General features: G+C 43.7%; 1 protein-coding gene across 28 annotated transcripts in view; it reads right to left on the reverse strand.

Annotated features, from left to right (window-relative positions):
* Positions 1-23,743, reverse strand: part of LOC310899686 (uncharacterized protein) — a 140,768-nt gene that overhangs the window by 46,711 nt on the left and 70,314 nt on the right. For 20 of the 28 annotated variants that reach the window (XR_014584490.1, XR_014584491.1, XR_014584492.1 and 17 more), the window contains one exon: positions 1-23,743. This exon is cut by the window's right edge. The exons of 2 other annotated variants lie outside the window; for them this stretch is intronic. Coding sequence is in view for 1 of the 26 variants with exons in the window: in XM_083836414.1 (XP_083692540.1) it covers positions 934-1,011 (78 nt within the window). In the remaining 25 variants the exon portion in view is untranslated. 6 more of the 28 variants (XR_014584489.1, XM_083836414.1, XR_014584500.1 and 3 more) reach the window with 5 other exon arrangements.

Below are 23,743 nucleotides of genomic sequence, written 5' to 3' on the forward strand. Positions count from 1 at the left end.
CCTTGTTTTGATACAGGAGCACTCAAACACATATATATTTCTACTACTGATCTTACATCAGTTCATGGACATGTCATTTAGAGAGATCCTCAGTTTCCCAGTGGATTTCATTCAGACTCTGGATAACATAGCACTCCGACAGCATTACGTTCCCCCTGATATTAGAATCTGGTCACTGTCTTCAAAATAGACCTGTCTTTGTTTCTAGTTTTGTGGTTCATTTATCAGAGAACAGAGGATGGAAGATTTCGTGCTCAAGGATCTGTGTGTCCAAATATGTCTATTTTGCCACAATACACATGAAAAGGGAATTGTTCATATCTCCTTTTACATTTTATTTATAATTTAGTTTAAATTAATTTAAAAATAATTTAATTAGAATAATTTAATTTTATGTTTCTATTTATTACTTTTTTAAAAGCTCACTCAAAACTGCTATCAAGAAGCATGCTAGACCAAAACATGTCTCTTGTTTCATATGCAGTATGAAGAATAATAACTATTTTAAGAATAAGACTGATACTTGAACAGAATTCTGTTATACAATACTCCCCTATTGGGGAAAGAAAATAGGACATAACCACAGCCTGGCCACTTACTTTTTCCATTTCTAGTCTCTGCCTGTGTTAGGAACTTAGACAACATTTTGCAGAGAGAACAAAGCGCCAGAGAAGGGAGTAAGAAGAATTTGATGGCTATCTGTCTTTCCAGCTGTGTTTTCTTGTCCGGTAGTCTCCAGCCATTTGTCTCAGCTCTGTCTGGGAGTTCGGTGTCTGCCACCCTGCACAAATATTGCTGCTGCGGGTGCATGTTCATAGGTGCAACAGGATGCTCGGTATGATAATAGGGACCTGTCCCACCTCTTTTTCAACATGGTCAGGCCAGAATCTTACCAGAGGCATTTTGGGATGGTTATAAACTTCATATACATACCTTCACTGCACGTGTCCCAATCAGGAGCACCAGCAGCATTGCTTCTCCCAAGCTGTGCAGGCTTTTCTTTGGTTTTCTCTAAAAAAGGGACAAAAGATAATTTTCCCCAGAAAACATGGCTTGAATTCCCAGCCTGACTTTTCCAGATACATAAGTACATGTTTTTCTGTGCTGAAACAACGAATTGTTGGGAGAAGGAAGAAGAACCAGGAGCTTTCACTGAGGGGCTGGGAGAGGAGTCTGTACGGAGCCGTCCCTATCTGCCAGTGGCAGCTTGAAGCTTTGCTGGCACATCAAAATGGAAAGGAGAGCAATCCAAGCTGTGTCTCCCGCTCAGAGTGGATCAACACAAAAATGAGCCCTCCGGCTTCCAGGGGAAGGAAGGACAAAGGGAGCACTGAACCACCTCCCTAACAGGTTGTTGATTTCTGGGGGAAAGCTGTTGTAAAAGCAGAGCTTTGGTCAGAGCAGGGCCAGTCCCACAGCCCTTCCTCCCATTCTTAGACCTCCTTTTTGTCCACGTCCTTTTTCTGTTCCCCTTCCACAATGACTGTAGTGGACATGTTTGCTGGCAAGGGCGTTTGCTAAAGCTGCAAACTGGAAGGGAACATTGCAGACTGAGGAGAGCACAGGGTTTGCTCCCCAAGGCCACAGGAATATGCCACGTGGCTGAACACAACCAAGCAGGTTTGACCAGCAGGCTCTTAGCAAGCTGTTCACCAGCTTTCCGCAGACCACAAACTGCTTGCAGACAGTGAGAGGGGGTGGATTGTCAGTTGGTAATATGAAGCGCACGCATTTCTTGGAAATGCCAAAAGAAAGCACTTGTTTTCCTTCAAAACGTATTTCTGCACTTCGTGCACCTTCTGCTAAGATGTATGACTGCAAAGAGCCTTCCTCCTCCTTGTGATCTGCAGGAGGGTTAGAAACCACTGTTTTGCTTGCATTAAAGTCTCATCTGCCTCCTCAGGGAGTGCGGAGCAGCCTCACATCCATGTGGCACAGCAGCTCCTGCGCTGCCTGCCCTGCACCAGCCCACGGAGTGGCACCAGGCCGGAGGACGCTCTTCCTGGGTGGTGGCAGGAGGACGCGCTGCCCTCACATGCCGGGGGGCTTGGGGAGCAGGCAGCTCGCATCGAGTCACCCATTCATCTGGACAAATTCCCGTCTACTTGGGAAGCTCACAAGGAAACAAGGGAAAGAAAGGAAATTGCCGGATAAAGCCTTCCACTCAGACGGTTCTCCCAGCCCCAGCCGTAACCTTCTCCCACCCAGAATTTACTGCTGTAACCGAAATGTCACTGGCAAAGCTGTGGGTATGGTGTGTGAGAGAAAAGTTAGCCCTGTCCTGCAAAGGGGAGGGTGAGCCCGTGGGCCCGCAATGGGGCCTGTATCATGTCTGCAGCGCAGACAAGGCCTGCTTTGAGGCCTCTGTCTTTCAAGACGGTCTGATAGGAAAAAGGTCCCACAGAACCTGTCTTACACCAACCAAGGAAAACACCCATAATTAAATTAAGGCACTTTTTGTTTTTATATCAGTACAATTTATAATGATACCAGTTTGACAGTTTCTAGGCACGGATATAAGCTTCATATTTTTCCTGGATGTAGCACATTGTTTTCTCAGCCAAAAAACCACGCTAGGGAGACACTTGGGCACTGAGCAATGCTCCAGGCCATCTTCCTTGGTAATGAGAAGGGGTGGTATCTGCTCTTAAATTGTATTTCTATCTAATTAAATTCAGCAAGAGTGCCTTCTTTAACCAAAGCCAGTCACATGAAAGAATTTGGACCAGGGAACGCTGATATCTGATACAAAAGTTCACACCAGCTGTAACGCCTTTCCAAGACGATAAAATATCCAACCAAGCCATAAGCTGGACCACTATATTTTGACAGTGTATTTCCTGCACTTGGAGCCTCTGGGTGTAGCGGGGGACATTTTCAGAGCCAGTTCTCACTGGGTGTAGGCAGCATTAGGAGTGTAGATACATGCTGATGTGATATGACACAAAAGTTGATAGCAAGACGTGTCTCTGTTGGCACCTGCACATGACCATGACATTACTGCGGGGCAGAACTTGCGGGCAAGGCTCCCCTTGCCTCCTACCTCAATACCATACAGGGCTGTTTCATTCCCACACTTCGCCCAGTAATGCTGAGTGCCGTCTTGTTCTGTCCCTGTGTGAAGCTTGTGGGAGGAAATATAAGAAAGTTTTTTTCTGACAGATGCAAGATGAAATGTGCTCCTCTATGGCATTGTTGTTGTTTTTTCTTGGAGAAGTGGAAATGAAAAACAAAAATCAAGCAATAGTGGGAGCAGTTGTGACTTGCAGAAAAGGCTGTCAGCAAGGAGCCTGGCAACAACAGAGCAAGGGGCTATGACATGGGATTTCAAGGAGATCCGCATCTGCCTTTGGTTTTAGAAGTGTTGTAGAGCCTCAGCAAAAGACTTAAGTTTTTGAAAGTTCAGTTATGATACGCTGATTTAAAACTACTAACCCATTGTACTCATTCTCCCCTACTCCCCGAGAAATTTCTCCTTTAGGATGACCACAGGTACCATGGGTCAAGCTGACATGGGGTGGGTGCCTCCAAGGCTGCCCCTCTCAGGGAGAAGGGGGCCTTCCTCCCAGGTGTGTGGGCAGGGAGATGACCCTTTCTCAGAAACGAGAAACATCCTTTTTGCTGAAAGACAGACACGTGGGTGTCACCCAGTGCCTGCTGCTGCTGCTGCAGTGCTGAGCCTGAGCCCGGACTGGCAGCAGGAATGGCCCTGAATGAAGGCAGAGTTATTGCTGATGTCATTCATAAATTAGCATCTTTGATGTTTAACAAAACTGGACATGCTGTAAATGAAATTAATATGTGTTCAACATGTCATAAAATGCAATCATTGTCAATTAAGGATTATAGCAATAATCCCCAGGGGGGGTGCAGAACAAATGGGATTTGTCTTCAATTTTTAATTTAGGGGCAGATTGCCATGCCCTTGTTCACAGTGAAACAGTGACTAACGTTACAAAAATAATGTGCTCTCATAGCACAAAGGCTCTTTGGAGTGGAGGCCTCACAATCAACCTGGCTGTGACATTTACCAAAAACAGTGTGTTTTTTTTCATGTACTTCTTGGAATATTGGCAACAAGGAAAATGTGCTTGATTTCTGTTCTTACAGAGAACAAGCTGACCCAATCTTGGTTTGTGCTGGTCAGGCTTGATGTTATTGGCTGCAGTGGGAATGAGCCTCTGCCAGGTGTCCCGTCTATATGACCTTAAGAAAAGAAAGGGTGTCAAGGCTTATTTTGAGACAACCAGCCTTCTCATAAAGTAAAACTGGATGATCCCAATAATTGTATTTCATTTAGTTTACAGCCTCCTACACTTGCCTGTTAGAGCATACTGTGATATCCTTTTGCTGTGGGAGTACATTGCACAAAATCTAATTGTTTCTGTCAAGCTGAAAAACTAATAAAAATAACTCAGGTAAAGGTCTTATGTGCAGTGTTTTAATAATCTTATGAACTGACCTGCGCATATTGCTGTTACAATTGTAGGCACTAAAAAGCTAAGGTCAGGCTGAAAAAACTAAGGGCTAGAGATGGAAGGGAGCACTGTCACAGTATTCTTCTTATATTACTTTGTTTTTCATTGACACACTGAAGGCCACTGAGTTACCTTAGAAAACAAACAAACAAACAAACAACAACTCCTAAAAGCAAAGTCCTAATGATCTCAGATGTAGTACATACTGAGCAGAAAGCAGAGCATTTGACTTTCCTCTTTCTGTCTCTTGTGCTTTACATGTAGGCACATAGGGTAGGCCTTTGGCTTGAAATTATTTTCTCCTCCCTACACATTGTCTTTAGTGCCTTAGTTAATCCAGGGTTAACACAGAGCTATAATCCTGAGTGGGTTGGAACCCATCGCATTAAGACCCATATCTGAGAGCCTTATAAAAATGTTATATTGCATGTAACCTACTATATTGATCCTAAAAGACTCCCATTTACGGAACTTGAAATTAATTAAAAGGTCAATACACCCTTATTCATATTGTTAGTTGATAAAAATGAGATGTGTGAGGCCCATTCTGAGTCTGTTTTGTCGTTGCTTTTTTCTGTTTTTGTTTTTGTTTTTTAAATTTTTGTTTTGCTTTGCTTTTATTCTGTTTACTAGGGTCATGATGAAATGCATAACTCACCACAACCTTCACATCATTATCAAGGTATTCTTTGGTCCTCTCTAATCAGGATCAAATTTTTAATGAGGAATTTGTACCTATCTGAAGATAAACCCCTTAGCTCTGCATATAATCTTTCTCTGTTTCCAAAGAAATGAACATATAATTCATTTTTTCTGCTTCTTGCAGATAATTTGATACATGGTATTTTAGAACATTTCTTTTGTATTTACATTTTGGCACAAGTACATCATATTGTTACATGGTTCACAGTCTTTCTATCATCGTTGCCAACATCTTTTGGGGAAAATGAAAGAAAAGCTGAGACAAGATATATCAAGCCACAGTCATTTGGCTGCCTAATATTTGCTCCTTTCTTATTGGTTTCCAGTTCTCAATCTTTTCATTTAGTGCTTCTAAATAAACCATTCTTCTTTCTTGTTTGCTAAATAATTTTACAAAAAGAACTTTCTGAGGACATGCATCACACTCCTTCTCTTCAGGTCACACAAGTTAAAATACTCTAAAGAGTCTCTTCAAGCTATGGTTGACAAATGTTTGGTAGATTTCCTTTTTACACTGGATTTGATAATATATTTTTTATTTTTAACGTATTATGAAAAGAAAAATGAGGTGACTTTCACTGGGATTTCTTAGAAACAATAAAAACAGAGTGCTTATAGTGTAACCAGTTTGGGATTCTAGACCTTCAAGTGTTGAAGTCTGCTGCCTCTAGAGAGATTCACAAGAAATGAATGCAGTTGCTCTTGTGTATCTATTCCCTCCAAGTGGTCTTACCTATAATTAAAAGGCTGTGCATACTTACATAAAAACAATCAGATTTGAGGGGGAAAAAATGTTTATTTACCCACATGCACTACCCACAGTCTTGCAACAGCCTTTCTGCTCTCAGGGCTTTCACATGTCCAGAAAAGTCTTTACTGAACTGCTTGTGCCAACCTGACTTATTTCACAAGCATCAGCCAGAAAAATAATAGTCATTCAAAAACCCTAAAGAGACTCTCTGCTGTGGCTTGGCTTTTGTACGTTGTTTCTCAGTAACTTCCAGCACAGCATAGCTCGTTTCCTAAGGATCAGTGCACTTCTGCCTGTTCTCCCTGTATTGAACTGTCAAAGCCCATTCCAACTTAGTCTGAAAAATTAAAGGTATGAGGCCTGGAACTTCAGGGGAATAGAAAAAGCCCTGCAGTAAGAGGTGGGATAGAGGGGAAAAGTGGGAGAAGAGGCAGGGAGGGGTTTTCTGCTTGCATCCTACCTCCAAACCAGTGATGCTTCCCTTGAAAAATGGCAAAAAACATTAACTCAGATGTCTCTCTGTGTTATGAAGCCTTTCTGCCTCTGATCTCTGTAGGCGTACAAAAGGTCCAGACCTAGGGAGTAATTCTGGGGCAGCAAACCATAGGGGAAACAATAGACCTTTGCCATCCGTCATGTGTGATCAGGGATCTGCTGCTTTGGCCCCTGCTGATCAGGCGGGAGTGCAGCAGCAGGCACTGCCAGCATCAGCGGGCACGAGCTGGCTGCAGGCTTTAAACATATAAGACTAAATTGGACACAAGTCTGAAGATTTTATGCGGGCAAAGCTCCCTTTTGAATCTAGCTGTCTGTGTAGTCTAGTTAAATAGTCCCCTCAGGACCTCATTAGGCATTATTATCTTTTTTCAGTTATTCCAATATTATCTTTTTTTCAGTTATCCTCCCCTGGAGACTAGATGATAATGTTGTTTAGTTCATATAAATTCATTAAAAAAAAGAAAAAAAAAACTTTTTTTATTATTTTGCTTTTTGTTGTTGCTGCTGTTTTTATTTTGTTATATCCCTTTATTTAACAACAGGTTTGGTTCTACCCAGGCTTAATTAAGGTCTTTTTTTTTTATATTTATCTCAGACTATTGGCCCCTCATGATTTCATCTGCTCTCTTAACATTTATTTCTCCTACATGATCATTGGCCTAAGAAATTTCCTTCATTTTGTCAGTAAATAAATAAATAAACCATATTTTTGATTGTAAAGAGGATGCTGTGATGAATGAATAGGGAAAACAAGAGACCGAATCTTAAGCATCAAGACACTTAAGAGGAAACCCTGTCCTACAGTTGTTAATGTTATTGTTGTTTCCTATTGCGGTAGAAAATGACAAAAAATTAGGTGTCAAAATATGGATGCTGCTGTTGCAGATGCTCTGGACACTGGTAGGATGGGATGATCTGTTAATCTCGCATCTCAGAGAGATATCTCTTCGCTGCCTGATGAGAACTCTGAGCGCTGCCCCTGGTGACAGATGATGTGATTCCCACCTCCATAGTGAATCCCTGGGGATTTTAATCTCTCTGATATTACACGATATATCACCAAAACCCTTTGCATGGGTCCAATTCCGTCCACAGTCAGAAGAGCACTTCAGCACAAGCTTGATGCAGAGCATGTACTTGAGACCGCTAAAGTTAATGATGCTTAGGCAGATTTCAAAGTTAACTTTATGTTAAGGGTTTTTCTGCAGTTTCCAAGGGTTTGCCTGGACGAAACTCCATTAAAGGTAGCTGGATTGAACCATGTAGTGTTTTCACTGTAGCAAATTTGTTTGTCTTGAAAACATGCATGGGGAAGCATAAACCTCTGTACTAAATACTGCTAGAAGAATGATTTATACACAGTATTAAAAAAATATTGTTACAAGAGTCTGGATTAGTACAAGCTCTTTAGGGAGACAGCATGCTTTCCTTGGGTTTTGCACAGTGCCTGGCATACTATGGATGCCAGAGTTAACAAAGTTATTAATAATAATAGGATATTTTTACTGACAGAGTTAATGCCAGTTCTTCCTATCACCCACGTGTCAGACATAAATATAAACCTGATCAAAGTAACTCTTTGTGAGTTAGCAAATTTTTAAAGATGAGACTAGCTCTATTTCATTCTTTTTCCACCCCTTACCCTGTCTCCTTTCAGTCTGAACCCGTTTTTTTCAGACCCCTCTTCTTTGCAGAAGAGCTGTCTGCCTGAGACAAATCAGCCGGCCTAAGTACAAGAGCATCAGCCACTCTATTTCGCTATAGGAATAATGTAAAACAAACCCACGTGTCAACAGAGCCCAAGCTGTTGACAATTAATAGCTCTATAGCTCGCATCTGACATTTTTTCGCAGCGTACATCTCAGACCTTAATTTGTCATAGCCAGGAATGTCTTGGTTCATGTTAACTGCCTGATGTAGTCTTTTCCCATTAGTAAAATAGTAGTAAAAGATTGGTGGTGCACCCAGTCTTGTAAGTGTGTGATTCTGACAGCAAGGCTTGAGGTATTGCAGCTGGTACGGCCTGATGCTGGAAATGCAGCGTTATGAGATCTGGGGCAGTACACCAAGAAACACGACATGACAGCAAGCTGGCTTGCTGTGAGATGTGAACAACTCCCTTCCCAGCTTTTTGGTCTTATGCTGCAAACTGGTACTGGCACGAATACTGCCTGCCCTAGTCTAGCTCTTGGGAAATGCCCTTGTGGTGGGTGGTGAGGACACCTAGAGTGTATTCTTGGCTTGCTGCCCTGCTGTGCCACCCCAGGCAAGCTGTGCCACTGCCTCACACCGTTAATAAAAGGGTGAGAACAAGAGCTGAGGTACTGCAAGGCAAGGATAAATCCAGAGGTTTTTTTTTTTTTTTTTTTTTTTTTTTTAATTAATAAATAAATAAATAAAGCATCCCACCATTCCCACAGCCCCAGCTGGGCTCTTTGTTCACTTTCTGATTTTAGCACATCCAAAGCACATTGCATGTTTTCAAGCTACTTTTTTCCACAGTCACAAGGGCTCGAAACTTGCTCTAAAAAAATAAATAAATATGAAAGCTAGGATTCCAGCCTAATCAAAGCACTCTGGAGGCTGAGACAATAAAAATAACAAGGAAAGTTATGAGAGCTGCTAATGCAGCCAACGTCACAGTTGTGCCCACACCACCTCCAGCTGCCTGAAGAGACAAGCGCTGAGTTTGTCAGGCCCTAAGCTTTCTTGAGAGCCCAGAAACACTCACATGTTTTGAGGAAAACAGGATTATTTTGACATGGGCTGCCAGAAACTAAAAGGTTTATACACGCAAGGAACACTGACTCCTCTATTTACAATAAACGGTCCCAGTGTTTCCCAGCCCAGCTCCTAAGGGCTGTCCAGGGCAAAGGCACAAAGAGGTTTTTTGGAAGACTCCATGTTCTCCGTCTGCCTTCAGGCAGCTGTCCTATATTTTCTTGATGGGACCCTCACAGCTGAAGCAAATGTCCTTGGCCAGAAGTCAGGCATCCTGTGGTACCTCGGGGACCCACCGCTGAAGGTGTAGGCCCATCCATGCCTTCCCCTTCATAGCTCCACCTGCAGCTCCCAGCCCATTGCTTTTCTTCTCCAAATGGCCTGCCTGTGCTCATGGCCAAGCCCTCTCCTGGGGGACGCTGTCCCTTCTGCTCATCAGGGCAGCAGGAAGACAGGTGATCAGAAGACGAGGAGTGTGATGAAATGGACTCGCACACACAAGTTTGTAGCTGGGGGTGCAAGGTTGGGACCCTTCCACGTGACTGGGCCCTGTTTCACTAGACTCACTCAAACATACAGAGAAACAGCTGCAGAAATCACTATGAAAAGTCTGTACTCATCTTTCAGTACACAACTTTCAACAGGTTGGGCCTGGGAGAGCAAAAGGTGAGGAAAGAAAGGAAAGAGAGGTTGCAGGAGAGTGACGCCTATTTGCACACAGCAGGCTCTGCGCAGCCAGGGTGCAAGCTGTGAGCAACGGGCAGGGTTCCCCCACAAGCGGACTCAGCCCATCACACTTCAGAATCTGCACTGGCTTTAAAAGCCATTTTACAAATAAATATATTAGCATGTGGAAAGTTGTCCTTGATAGAGTGTGTAAAGGGTTTTGGCACAGAAAACATGTGTGACAAAGTGCATTCCAAACCAAAACCCTGAATTAAGTATTTAAGAACATCTTCCAACAGGGAAAAGGGGTGAAGAAAGAAAGAAAGAAAGAAAGAAAGAAAGAAAGAAAGAAAGAAAGAAAGAAAGAAAGAAAGAAAGAAAGAAAGAAAGAAAGAAAGAAAGAAAGAAAGAAAGAAAGAAAGAAAAGAAAGAAAAGAAAGAAAGAAGGAAAGAAAAGAAAGAAAGAAGGAAAGAAAAGAAAGAAAGAGAAAGAAAAAGAACCGAAGCGGTTGGCAAAAGCACAGATGAATCATGAAACTCTAGGTGGAGCTGCCAAAGTTTCAAAAACACTCTTAGGTACAATTTACTAAACCAACCAAGTAAGAGGTGCTCGTAAATTATGGATGTACACAGATGTTGGTGGACTCCAGAATTAACTCTAAGCCTATTAAAACTTTAAACACTCTATGTGCTTGACTGTCAACAAAGGTTTTAAGTAGTGTGTTGCAGTTTGCAGATCACCAGGGATTCAGACTTTCCCAACTGAACACCATTAGGCTGAGGACTCAAGGGCTGCAACCCACTGTGCTTTAACAGGACGCAAACCTCAACAGGATGGAATGTACCTACAAATCAATCACATAATGGGAAGGTCCAGAGAATGGCTGGATCCATGACATTTCACAGATTTAAGATGGAGAACCCTCTATGAACGGTTAACATGGCATCTGCTGTGTTCTCCAGTGCATCAAGAGTTACTTCAGTATGGCACAGACAGAGGACAACCCCCCTTTCCTGCTTTGTGCATGGAAAAGGATTCATCTTGTAGGACAAAAAATTTAGTCTCCCTGATACTGTGCTGAGAGACCCAATCTTGTGCTCAAGCTGCTTCTGCTCTCATGAAAGCCCAGTTTCACCTGAGGTATCTCCCTTTAGGGAGGGTTTCTGGGGAGGATGAAATTCTTAGAGGACTAACTTATGAAACAGAAGATTTTTATGATGTAAAAGTCATGCTTAGAGCATCAAAAAATGGACTGTCATCTATTCTACTAAACAGATTCCTAGCCTTAAAATTAGGGACCATCTCAGGAGATGTACAACAGGCCAGATCTGCAGTTTTTAGTAGGCACAAGGAGAAAGACTGACTGCTGATTTACATCAGTTGAGCCACTGGCCTCCAGATACAGGAGGGTCTACTGAGGCTTACTCTGTCCCCAGGACAAAAAGAGGAAAATAAATGCAGAGGCAGCATACCCTCTTTAAAGAAGTCCACCCATGCTCTTGGGAAAGGGTGAAGCAGAAATCCTCCTCCCTTGCCAATCTTGGTTTTCAAGCTCTTTTTTTTTATCATCTGAACTTATTAAAACCTTTTATACACTTATAAATTCTTCTGTGGTACATACTATTTTTAAGGCCAAAATAATAAAAGAAGGAGAGTGTTTCTGCCCAGAGTTCCTTAAATATTGAATGCAAATTTCCTGATAAAATCCTGAAGAATCACAACATAGTCTAGTGTACTATAAATTATACTAAATCAAATAAATCAGACTATATTGTCCCTAGCGGCTCCTACATAGTCTTTAAATATATTACCCACTCCTCATCAGTCCATTCCACTCAATAACCAGCTCTGTCTTCAGTCCCCAGGCCCGCTTTAATTTGAACAATATATTAGCCTTCGCAGCATAAAGGAGAAAGAAACCTCAGGAAGAAGGTAGGCCAACTTACAAATGAATCTCCTGTGGCAGCTTACTCAGACGTGGAGGATGGATCATTATCCCGAGCAGTCTGTGTCCCAAACACAGCCAGGGCAATAAATCCTTCCCCGGATGGCACGCTGGGACCCGGAGCGGTCCCCACCTCCGCCTCCCCTGCTTCTCGGCCCCTCAGCAGCACAAAGGGCTGCAGTGTCTCCTGCTCTGCTCCACGGGCATATTTCATTGCGGCCCTGGGAAGAGCGTAACCAGAAGCGGCTGAGCGGCCTCCAGGGAGAGGCTCTGGATGGGTGGGCTCTGGTGCCGGGTGGACATGGTCCTTCCCACATGGGGAGAGCCAGAGCCTGCACCCAACAACCCCGAACCGCGGGGAAGAAGGACCTGAGCAGCACCTCTCCTACGTCATCCCCTGACCACATTGGTAGGCTGGAAGAGGGGAACATGCAGCAGCCGGGCAAAAACCTGCTCCTCCCCAAGGTGTCTTACAGCTGGGGAGACCAAATCCCCCATGCCCCTTCCCGGCATACAGCTAGCTTATGGCATGTCTGAGATGTGGGGTCACACGCTGAGGGCTCGTGGTGCTGAGCCAAGGCTTCGCTCGGCCATCCCTGGAGGAAAGAGCAAACGGCGCTGCCTCTAGCACTGTAAAACATCTGGTAGGGCTATCAGGAGGGAGACTGCTGAGGATACGGTTTAACAGAGCTGCTGGGATTTTTTTTTATTGCATTTATTTTCACGAATCATAATAAGAAAAAAAAAGTTGGAGTTGGCTCAATTGAGTTAATGCTTTCGGAATTTTATTAATCAACGTCTCAGCATTCATAAAAAAATGACACCTTTTAAAACCAGTGGAGAGGAACATTTCCAAATACTTCCAATCAAAAAAAATAATTTTCAAACTCACATTACATGTATTTTTAAACCAACCCCTCAGGGATAGGGGTGTGAACTCTGAATTATCCCAATTAACTTTAGAGCCAGAGATCAAGGCCAAAAGATGCAAAGTCAGCTCTAAGCTTTCTGAGCAGATTGCTGAGGGTGCTCCAGTGCCAGGAAGGCAGCAGCCGTGCACAGATGAGCTTTCTTCATGCCCTGTGTCCGGGTTTGTCCTCAAGCAGCAGAGCTTCGGTTCAATGCCACAAGGTGCTGGGCATGGCGAAGAATGAAATGGTGCTGCCTGTGACAGCCCCGTCCTGACAAAATAAGATCTGCCTGGTGAGGAGAAAATGGAAACCGAATTATGTTAACGTCCATAAAAAGATGTTTACTGACCAAGCAAATGCATTCCTTTTGTCTGGGCACATGGTTAGCATTCACTAAAGGGCACACAGTTCAGTGCTGAATTAAAACCCCGTATTTCATGCCCAGGGCAGGGCTGAGCATCAATATTTTCACTGTGAGTCTGTGAGTAAGTGAGGGGGCAGCTCATTAAGTGTGCAAGCACCCTACAATACCCCATGGGTCCTGTCCTCTCTACTTCTAAGTGCCTGATAATACACCATGTCCTGTTATTTACCTTGGAAATGGAAAAGCCAGTAGAAAAATCTAAATTTGGAGCAGCAAAACTGAAGCAGGGCCATGAAGCAGATTTTTCCAGGGCATACACATAGCCGGTGGGACATTCTTGGGGGGGTAGAGGGAGGAAGCAATATTTAGCTTTTCTACTTGTATTTAAAAAGCTGTTTCTGCAAAATAGAAGTTGCCTTCCCCCCTCTCTTTGTCCTAAGTTTAACTTCTACTTTTTTTTTTTTCCTTTCAGTCTCTCTCTGTCTTTCTCAGCTGACTGCTTTGCTTTGCCCTTGGAGGTTCAACATCCTCCTCATCCCGTGCTCCTGAGCCCTTCCTTCTCCTGCAATATCTGCTCAGCCTCGTTTCCCCAGTCAAGGCCTCTCTGCCTCTCCTGCTGCCTGGGGGAGCAGGGCAGACACATAAGATGATAACAGCAAAATGAATGTGAAGGAAAAGGCTTAGTGGACTGTCCCTAAGTCCTAAGAGTCATGTCATGCAGCTGAAGCATGGAGGCAAAAGAGCAGCTCTAATCTGTTGTGTCAGAGGAGAGCATGGGTCCAATCAGATCATGATGAAAGACCAGCAGTATTTTGGTGGCCAAGATATAGTAATTCTCACGGGAACGTGACCTTTCCAAAGCAGCAAGATAGGACGCAGAGCCGTGTCTTGCAGCAGCACTCAGCAAGGTTACGCCTCCTGGGGTGCAGCAGGGGAGCTGGCTCAGCATGGCTGCACTCTGCTGAGCCACTTCCAGCAGGTCCCACAGAAACCAGATGGCCGTTCAGTGCACTGACCCGTTTCGTCTTGTGAACCCAGACGGTGAAAGAGAGGAGCTGACAGAAGGGAGTGGCTGTCATCAGCCCCACGAGATACAGGAGCTTTTTTCTGACTCTGAATGAAAGAAAAGCATTCAGAAACTAGCAAGGCTCTTCATTCAAACAGATACCATTGAGCACTACTTATGCCACAAAGGTTTATTTAGCTAGAAGACAGTGAGGGGCCAAGAACTAACAAACACAGAATTTGATTGTTTTCAAGGGTACTAAGTTAAACTCAGAATAATGCCCTAAGAATGCTAATTGTTGTGCTGTTCACAAAAGTCCATTGTGAGCAGAAACGTTCATGTAAGCAAATGCTACTGTGTAATGTTTGAGCTTCAGTGTCACAAAAAAAAAAAGGCCAGTCCAAGAGCCACTTAGCTATCTAGAGCAAAAGGCAAGGTTTTACCACAAGCCTCAATTCTTCGAAACAAGCTTTACTGCGACAAGCAAGACCTGGTGGGGCACTGTCTGCAACAGCAGCCAAGTAGCCCATGATCCCTGAAGGGCCAGGTTTCTGCCAACCCCATTGAGCCAGTTCTTAAATCCACTTCACGAAGGGAACTTCCAGTTGGAGTGAGCGGGAACCTACTCGCATTGCAGCTGGTGCTGTTCAAGTATCTGGGAATAAGGAATTCCATAATTTAAAAAGTTGTTGGACCTTAACCAAATCCCATTGAATCATCTCCCAAATTATTCAGCAGACTGCAATATTTACAGTACATTGTTTTAAGAAAATTATGCAAACTATATGTCTTTGTCAGATAAATTATTCACAGTGAGTAATATGACCCTGCCGTTGTTCATAAATATAGCTCCTGACCCAGTTATTTCTCCTGTTGTCTAACTACTGCTTCGGTTAGCTCAGGCTTTTGAGAAGCTCTAAACTTCAGCAAAAATAACACGGCCATTTCAGTCCACTTAGCTCTGCAGTTCCACGGCTCCTTTACCAGTGAGTCTCAGAGTGCTTTATAAGGAGGATTAGGACTGATATCTTCATTTTACAGATGAGGCAGCAGAGGCATGGCAAAAGGGGACCTCCTATCCAGAGACAAACAGTGGCCAGTGACAGAGGCAGGAGCACAATTCTGGTCAAAAGTGTTTGGTCCTGTACTGAAATCCATAGTTTATTTAAGATGTGGATTTGTCTGTCCCTCTCTTTCCCTTCTAGATACAGCCAATTTAGCAGCACAGAGCCCCAGCATCCGCTCTCAAAGTCAGTCTTGCCTTTCTGTCCGTTTTCCGGTATTTGTCTCACCTCTCCAGGTTCCCAGGTCCCTGTCTTCCTCACATTGGTGAACATCTCTGATCAACTGCTGAGCGCTGAGAGGCTGAGGCTTGCCTATTTCAGGGCCTAGCTACCAGAAGAGCCACCAAGCAGCATGGCAGACCAAGGTCTCCTCTCGACTCTTTTCTCTAATGCCCGCTGGAGCCACAAGATCAGTGCCACAACAAGAAGAGCATGGGATGAGATGCTGACACGTGGTTGAGAGAAGCTTGTAAGGGCAGCCTTCATCTTCTCTGCTTTGTGCATGTTACTTGAGTGAATAACCAGAAAGGTGCCACTGCAGCATTTAATAATCCAGAAGTGCTCATTCCCTAGCTGGCTAAAAAAAAGGTAAGTGTGGGAAGCTAACAGCTATTCCTGTCATTTAGCCAAAAACTTAGTCAGGACTACTTCTCAATGGTATCAACAGTGGCTGAGTGATAGCAGGACCTTTTTATAACAACACTAAACATTTGCTCCACCGCAGAGTTAGCCCAAGAACAGATGCAGAAACTAACTCATTTTTTCAACCCCAGATTCAATCTCAAGGCCAGCCTCACAGGCAGGCACCCAGGGCACTCGTGGGAGATGAACAGAGCACTCAAGCATCAGCACATGTCGGGGCAACCTGTCCCACTGAAACCCTGAAGCTAGCTTTGCCCCTTTGGCAAATGCCCCTTACATTTCCAGGGCGCTGAGCTGCTGCTGAGCTGTGGGGTTGGGACTGGAGTCCTGGAGGAGGATGCCTGGGGATCCCAGCAGATACCAGGACTGAAGCTGATGAAGCTCTGGCCAACCAGAAATCCCCAGACCCCATCTGAAGAGGTTCAGCTCAAAGGGTTTCTCAGAGCCTGAATCCAGGAGAAACTGCATATGCAGATACCCCTGCTGTGGCATTTAACAGAAACCGAGCAGACAGCTGGCATTTGGAAAAAGCAGCCACATCCATCACAAGCTCGCCTTGGACTGTTCAAGTACTAGACGAGTGCCAGAAGGAGTAACGCTAACATTACGAGGAAAACCACAGGAAACAGGGTGTTAATGGCTAAAACGCAGGTCTTACCAAATGAAGGAAGGAGAAGCAAGGAAACGGAGAGAAAGATGAAGACGCTGTGAGTGCATAGGCTTTGCAGAAGGGAAAAATAAAAATTAAAAAAAAAAAAGAACAAAAAACAGTGAAACCTTAAATAGCCTCATTTACGTACATTATTGAAAGAACGTAATATGGGAAAGCGGAATTTTCCCCTCTGAGGGGAGAAGCCTCTGGGGAGGTGGTGGATGCCAAATGTTTTCCTGTGCTTGATACAAGGCTTTGGCGGGCACTACTGCACAAATGGAGCACACATCTGCGCTCATTTGACAAAGGAGAAGACACCTCTTACTTGTGGGGATTGGAAGTCTGATGGCATTGATGATTTGAATCAATGCATTACATTTTTGATGGTGTAACTGAAGTGTTGATCAGAAGAAAAATAGTATGGCTGTGCAGAAGACTGAAAAACAAACAAACAACGACAACAAAAAGCAGTGTTGGCCTAAAGCTGAACAAATAAAAATACACATTCTGTATAATAGAAATAACATGACTAGGATTAAAATGAACACAGCGAAATGAGTAGAGAGATACCAAGACTAAGCCTAACATCACTCTGGTTACTCCAGCAGAGATGGGTATGAAAGGACAAATATCCCTCAAAATGTAGAACAGGGAAAGTACACTCATGCTTAATCCACCTACTAGACTTGAAAGTGTGTCTGTGCAGATAAGACCATAAGGCGCTGGTCTCACTGAGGGATCTGAGGTAGTTAATCAAAGGATTGGAGAAGTTCGGCCCAGAGGTACCAAGACAGTGAGTAAAAAACTGAGAAGCCCTTGGACTTTTCCTTGATGGTGAGGTCATCCCAAGAGCACTAGCTTATATCTCACAGATGCTAACAAAAGTGTGTCGCAATAGTGAATGAGGTTTTGCCTATGGTATTTGAGTGTCAAAGGTTTCATGTCTTTACCTACTGGTGGCTCGTCATGGCTGGAAAGGACATTTTGCCACCTACTGCCTCTGCTAAAAGAGCTTGACAAACTTGCCCTGGGAACAGGTGACATTTTTTATTCTTAAGAGAGAGCCTTAGCAGGGGACAGCACCACTAAACAAGGGACTCATCTGAGCTCTAGGTGCACCAAGTGTGGCACACTTAATATAAGAGCACAGGTGATCTGGAGTTTTAAACACGTTGCAGTGAAGCCCCAGACACACAGCTGCAGGCCCCTTTTACACCAACGCAATGGGCAGTGATACTGTCAACACAATAAAGCACCTATTGAAAAAGGAGGCAGAGGGATAATCAGATCTGCATTTAGTACTTCTACATTACAGAATACCAAGAGGGGCATATGGTTCGTCAGCTGCAGACATCTTATTGAAAAGAAATGAGAAACTGAGAATGCCTCTGCTATTAGAAAGTGATCACAGAAGCATCAGGGACTTGCTGGTGCATGAAGAAATATTTAGAGAGAAGCCAAGTATAAAACGCAGTGGGGCATCCTGAGAGCTGCTCCCATGTCCTGGAAGTAATGCTGTGTGCCCCTGTCCATGCAGGAAAACATAGGTGGGTCAGCAGGCGTGTGAAACAATCATTCTGTCTGGACATGAATATAGAAGAACCAGCATCTCATCCAAACCCCAGGCACAAGGGAAGATGAGGAGTGTGACCACAGTATTTCTGACCAGCGAGGACATCCACAGCAGCCTGAATCAGAGCTCCCCACAACACAAACCAGCCAGAAATTAATGTTTTTTCTACTGCCCAGTGCCATGGGGCTGCTCGCTGAAGACAGGAGAAGCCATCTAAGGACAAGGCACCACAGAAGTAAATTGGATGATTGTGGTTACTTTGATTAACAAGCAATTTATAAGCATTCCGTATCCTTTCTAATCTCAGTGCTAACCTCAGTGTCATTACTATAATGAAGCTTAGCTGGGAAAGGACAAGGTAGGGAACTGTTCATTTACAAGTCTCTGGCATGACCTAGTTGGACTGACTACTGCTTTACACAATAGCAGGCATTTAAAAGCCAGGCATTGAAAGAAATCAGCCTCTCCCAAACTTCATGGCCTCACAGGCTTTCTGACCAGCACAGGAATGCCAACTGAATTATAGGAAACCTTGCCTGCTGCCAAGTCAGGACTTGTACTTCTAGGGTCCACTTTCTTCTCATCATCCTCCCAAAGGTGGAAGGCAGCAATACATTCAAAAGAGAGATGCCCTTTGAGAATAGATGATGTCCAGAGAGAGCACAGACATTTCCTCGTGCAGATATCCCACCAAATATGCGGATCTCTAAACAATAAAGGACCTGTATCTCCAGATCTGGCCTACCTGGCCTGACCTAATTGAAGGAAGAGTCCATCTTCTTTATGGGAGTCAGTCCATGGAAACCTTTTTTTTGTTACTTGCTGCTACAAAAAAAAAATAATAATAAAATAATAATAATAAAAAAAACTCCTACTAACTTAGCTTTTTTTTGACAGGACAGTTGATGTAAAGATTTCTGTCACTGAAGGATGTCTCTGAATTTCCAGTTTCCTACAGACATTTGCTACATCAAAAAGCATCATCAAAAAGCAGTGCTGTGCTGAGACAGGGGTCGTGTGCTCCCATCTGTGTGCACAGTGAGAGGCACAGATGTTAGCCCTTCCCTTTCCCTTCCTCCCCATCTCCCTTCTTCTCCAGTCAGACCCCTCTAGACAAAGCCAGAAGATAATCTGGAGAAAGAAAGATGCATTTTTTCCCCTTTGTTTGGATATAATAGCACATTTCTCTTTTACCCGTTGAAATACAGATCTGTACCACAGGGTCCATGGAGACTCAGAACCAGAAAATACCACCCTGGGATGAGAGCTGATGGTTTGCAACTTGCGTGTGCCCATCTCTGCTGGGCTCCAGTCTCCACTGACGCTCCATGTGCGGGCAGAGGCAGCCAGGCTGCTCTCCAGAAGTGGACAGCAGCTTCATTTCTGCCAGAGATGCCATTAAAAACAATGTTAAAGACAACTTTCTGGTAGCTAGTTTGTGTGTGTATAAAAAGTATAATAAAGCAAATAAAACTCTTGGTGTCCAGCACAAAGTTACTGGATCTCAGACTTGCTGGCATTTGCTTTTGGACTGAAGAGGGAAATATCTGTGTAAAGTTTCCATTGATCTATAAAGCAGAAACATCTGCTGGAAATGCTGTCACAGGCCATCTCTGACTGCAGTCAGCAGGAGGCAAGCCTGTGGTTAATAAGCTTTCTCTCTCCCTTCCACAGTAGATGTCATTGCAATGAGTACGAAGCACAATAAGAAAGTTTACAGGATATGGGCTAACTCAGCCAGAAAATACAAAACACAAACATGGAAAAAAAGCATCATTGAGAAAACTGTCAACAGCTTTCAGATTAGTAATGTGCTCCTGCCAAAGCAACAACAGAACCACTGGACCAGCTACCCCAAACGAGCCCTGGGACTTGTCTCCATCAGAAATGCCATAAGGACCTTTTTTAAGGTTTCTTCTGTGATCCTACATAAAAGCGCTTGCAAGGTGGGATTTAACTGGTAAAAGGCTGTCCAGAGCTCTCTGCCAGTTGTTTTTGTTTTGGTTTGGTTTGGTTTTTTTGAGGGTTTATTTCAATTTGCAGTGCAGTTTATGCCACATACCCGCACTGAGATTATTACTTTCCTCAGTGATGCTAATTGGTACTCCCTCCTCACTCAGCAACCAGCTTCCCGCTGGTACCAGACAAGTGGAAGCTCCACAGGACAGAGGTAAGCCTGGGATCTGCTGCCGGCAGTGATATTGAAGAAGTCAGGCAAAGTTTGCGTTCCCTTGGGTAAAGCTTCTCTCCCTCCAGCTGGCACATCCTCCTGCCCACCGAGGCAAGGCAGGGTGCTCGGCGCAGAGAGGAGGGCTCGTTTTGGAGCAGGACCCCAAGGTAAGCACCCCAGCAAGGTCCCCCCATGGTGCTGCTGGTTACTGCAGCTGTCCTCAGGGCTGCAGGGACCTCCTGAGGCTCTGCCCTCTCCAGCACCCTGATGCTTCTGGTTCATGCCAGCATCTGGGTGAACGTCCAGCACATGCTGCCCGTACAGACACGGCCAGCGCTTTTCTGAGGCGTAGCATCTTTTCCCTCCTCCTGGGGAACTGAAAGTTAGCTGGTACAGAGAGCAGTGCATTTAATAGCAGGAACAACAAGATTCTTCTTATTATACTGTACTGGTTATAGCATGTCACTCTGTCATCACCCTATCACTGCTCTGCTGTGCACTCCACTTATTCTGACTTTAATGGTGTTATACTTACCAAGGTTATAATTACACATTATAGTGTGGCTTTCCTATGCTTAAAAAGGACTAAACGTACAATTACACAGCTCATAAATACAAGGACATCATACTACTACATAAGTGCACATGCCCACATAAAACCTTTAATTTAGGTCGCAAATAGATTATAGAGATTTTACAAGCATTTCGTTTTGAATGTGGTAATTGTTAGCACCACCTCTTGGTGAAAACCTCAAACTGCACGGGACCGACACCGGCACTGCTCCTCTCTAGGGGTGAGGACTAGACGATGCTTCCTGCAAAGCCAGGCACTAACTGGAAAACCGTAATGAGAAAAAGGGATTTACTGGTTGTTCTCTTGTTGTTCCAATACTTCCAGGTAAATATCTGAACCTATCTGTACCTCTTTAAAATGTTTTAGGATTTAGAAACATTTATTAGCCCGTACGTCAGAGACATAATCAAGTGAAAAAGCATGCGTGCCAGAATCAGTGACCCCTCAAAACTTTAACATTAGTGCTAAAGAGGAAAACAGATGGCAAATACAAATGCCTAGACAACTATCAATACTAAGATTAACTGTCACTGTGACCAAATGTGATCTGAGAGCCTTCCTTTAAAAGCACCCCTCATTTGAATCATAAATATCAATCAGAGGGGATCAGAGAGCAAACTAATCCCATCTCCTATCCCCAGAGGGTTTCTGAGAGCAACACACTGCATTTTGGTGATGTGAAAATTCACTATACAGCTAGGCTCTACCAAGAGGGTCTACCACACATTTAAAGATTTTTAACACTCAGTAGTTCAGTCAAGATAAAAGCATATTCCGTGGTGTCCAATGGTCTTTTTTTTTTAGCCAGTCCCTTGTCTCAGAGGCACTCAGAGCCCCACGTCCTGAAGGAGAGAGCACCAAGAGGATTTCCAGCAAAGGGAAGCCCTTTGCATGTGCCATTTCCGTGAAAAGCATCAGGGCAGGCAAGGTAGAGATACTTGGGCAATATCCTCAAATGACAACCCAAGACACCCTCTGGCTATGCATCTAACAGCCATGTATTTTATAGGATTTGAACAGTTAAATTTCATTGTGTATCAAGTAACTGCATGTTGTCTAAACATTGAGCTCTGTGTTCACATGCACAGATTCCGCTGATAGCATAGTAAGAGTGACATGACTTACATTCACAGTAAAGACAGAAGAAGGAGAGAGAGAGAGAGAGAGAGAGAGAGAGAGAGAAAAAGAATGAAAGAGGGAGGGAAAGGGAAAGGGAAAGGGAAAGGGAAAGGGAAAGGGAAAGGGAAAGGGAAAGGGAAAGGGAAAGGGAAAGGGAAAGGGAAAGGATACTTTATTCCTTTCCATTCGTTTCATTTGCAATTTTAATTGTGCAGAGCAGGCAAATAGTTACAAATGAATGACTGATGTTTTTGGAAAGGTATAAAACATGAAAAGTATGCACTTCCTTTAAATCAGCTTTTATATTAAATTACTTACAGCACACTGTTCTCAGAGTAGCTTATTGTGGTGTACAGAGCCCTGTGATCTACCGAGAGGCATGAGTTTCGGGAATGGAAAGAGGTCACTAAAACCTTTTTCTTGTTTCTTTTTCTCACATTTAAGTAACAGAAGAAGGAAGGAGGAGAAGGAAAAGATCTCAGTGCTTGTTAGCTAAGATTTCCTAGTTTTCCTTTGTTTCCTATGTGCATCTCTTGGAATGAAATTCCTTTATCTCTTGTGCTTACATTTTCTACTTGCTTACAGTAGCATCTTAGTTTGCAGGCTCACACAGGCAGAATTAACAATAATATACTTGTATATACTGGCCCATGTAATTCTTAACCGTGGATATGGGTAGCAACATAGATGTGCATAAATAGGTTCAAGTCTTACTTTCCTTACTCATTGACATGTCCAGCTGAAAGTGCTTAAGAGAGGTATATGAAGTGTGCAGGATGTAAATCTGTGACTTGGAGATTTAAGAAAATTTCAGTTCCAAGGGTCAAATGAATTTGTCACATCTTTTGTATAACAGCAGCAGTTTAAGTTAACATTTTCAAGAATGATTTTCAATTCTAAATGTCTGTAAATGAGAGTGAGGCCTGATGTTTTTAAAGGGGTGTGATGATTTCTTAAAACCAAACCCCTTGCTCTGGGCAAGGAGTATCAACTCTCACTTTTGAAAAACGCCACATTTTGGCTATGAAAGCTCTTGGCTTTTGGCTGTCCTATTGGCTGTGAAGTTTCAGCCAAAAGCATTCACACCGACAATTTGCTCACCTTCCTGTGCAGGGTAAATTTCCCAGTCATGGCCCTTCTCTGGTTGCGGTTGTTTAAATGTTCTCGCCTGCTCAGCTGGGACATAGAATGAAGAGCCTGTGCATGCACAGAGTCACCTGGCTACAGAGGTTGCTCTACACCCTCCTCAAAAAGATTGCAGATGAGTTGATGGAGCAGGAATACAGGAGGGAAAGGGAGGAATTTTAGAGTAATTCTTTGCAACATGAATTAATTCTTTACCAGGGAAAATGATGAGAAAATGTACACGTATTTGAGGACCTTGTGCCCTGGTTAGCTACCATCTGACTGAGCTGAAAATACACAATCAGCATCACACCTACTGTGTCCCTTTGTCAGTCTGAAAGGCCCCTGAGCCTCCATTTTCTGGTGGGACAGACTTCTACGAGAAGAAGGACATCCTAGTGGGATACAGGTGAGCTTCGGTCAACAGAGACCTTGAGACCAGCACCGGTGATGTCTGCTACAGCAGCAATGAAGGGAAGTAGATTAGGCAGTAAAAGCTGATTAATGTCCTCTCAGACTTTTAGAGATTGGAATAGGACAATAAATAGGTAGAAAGCAGTCTTCAGTGTCTGAAGGCAATGGAGAAACAAGAAGAAAGTCCCTGAGGGGAAGCACAGTGATAGCATTTAGAAATGAGACATGGGAAAGAACTGGTTAAAATCAAATAATGAGGGACTGGGTCACTTGAACTCATGGGTGAACGTAAGTGCCAGTGTAAGAGCACAGTAAGAGCTGTAGTAATTTGCAATGTTACAGGACATTCAGAGCACTGTGTTTCTTT

Source organism: Anser anser, assembly GCF_964211835.1.
Source record: "Anser anser genome assembly, chromosome: 4".
Taxonomy (NCBI): Eukaryota; Metazoa; Chordata; class Aves; order Anseriformes; family Anatidae; genus Anser; species Anser anser.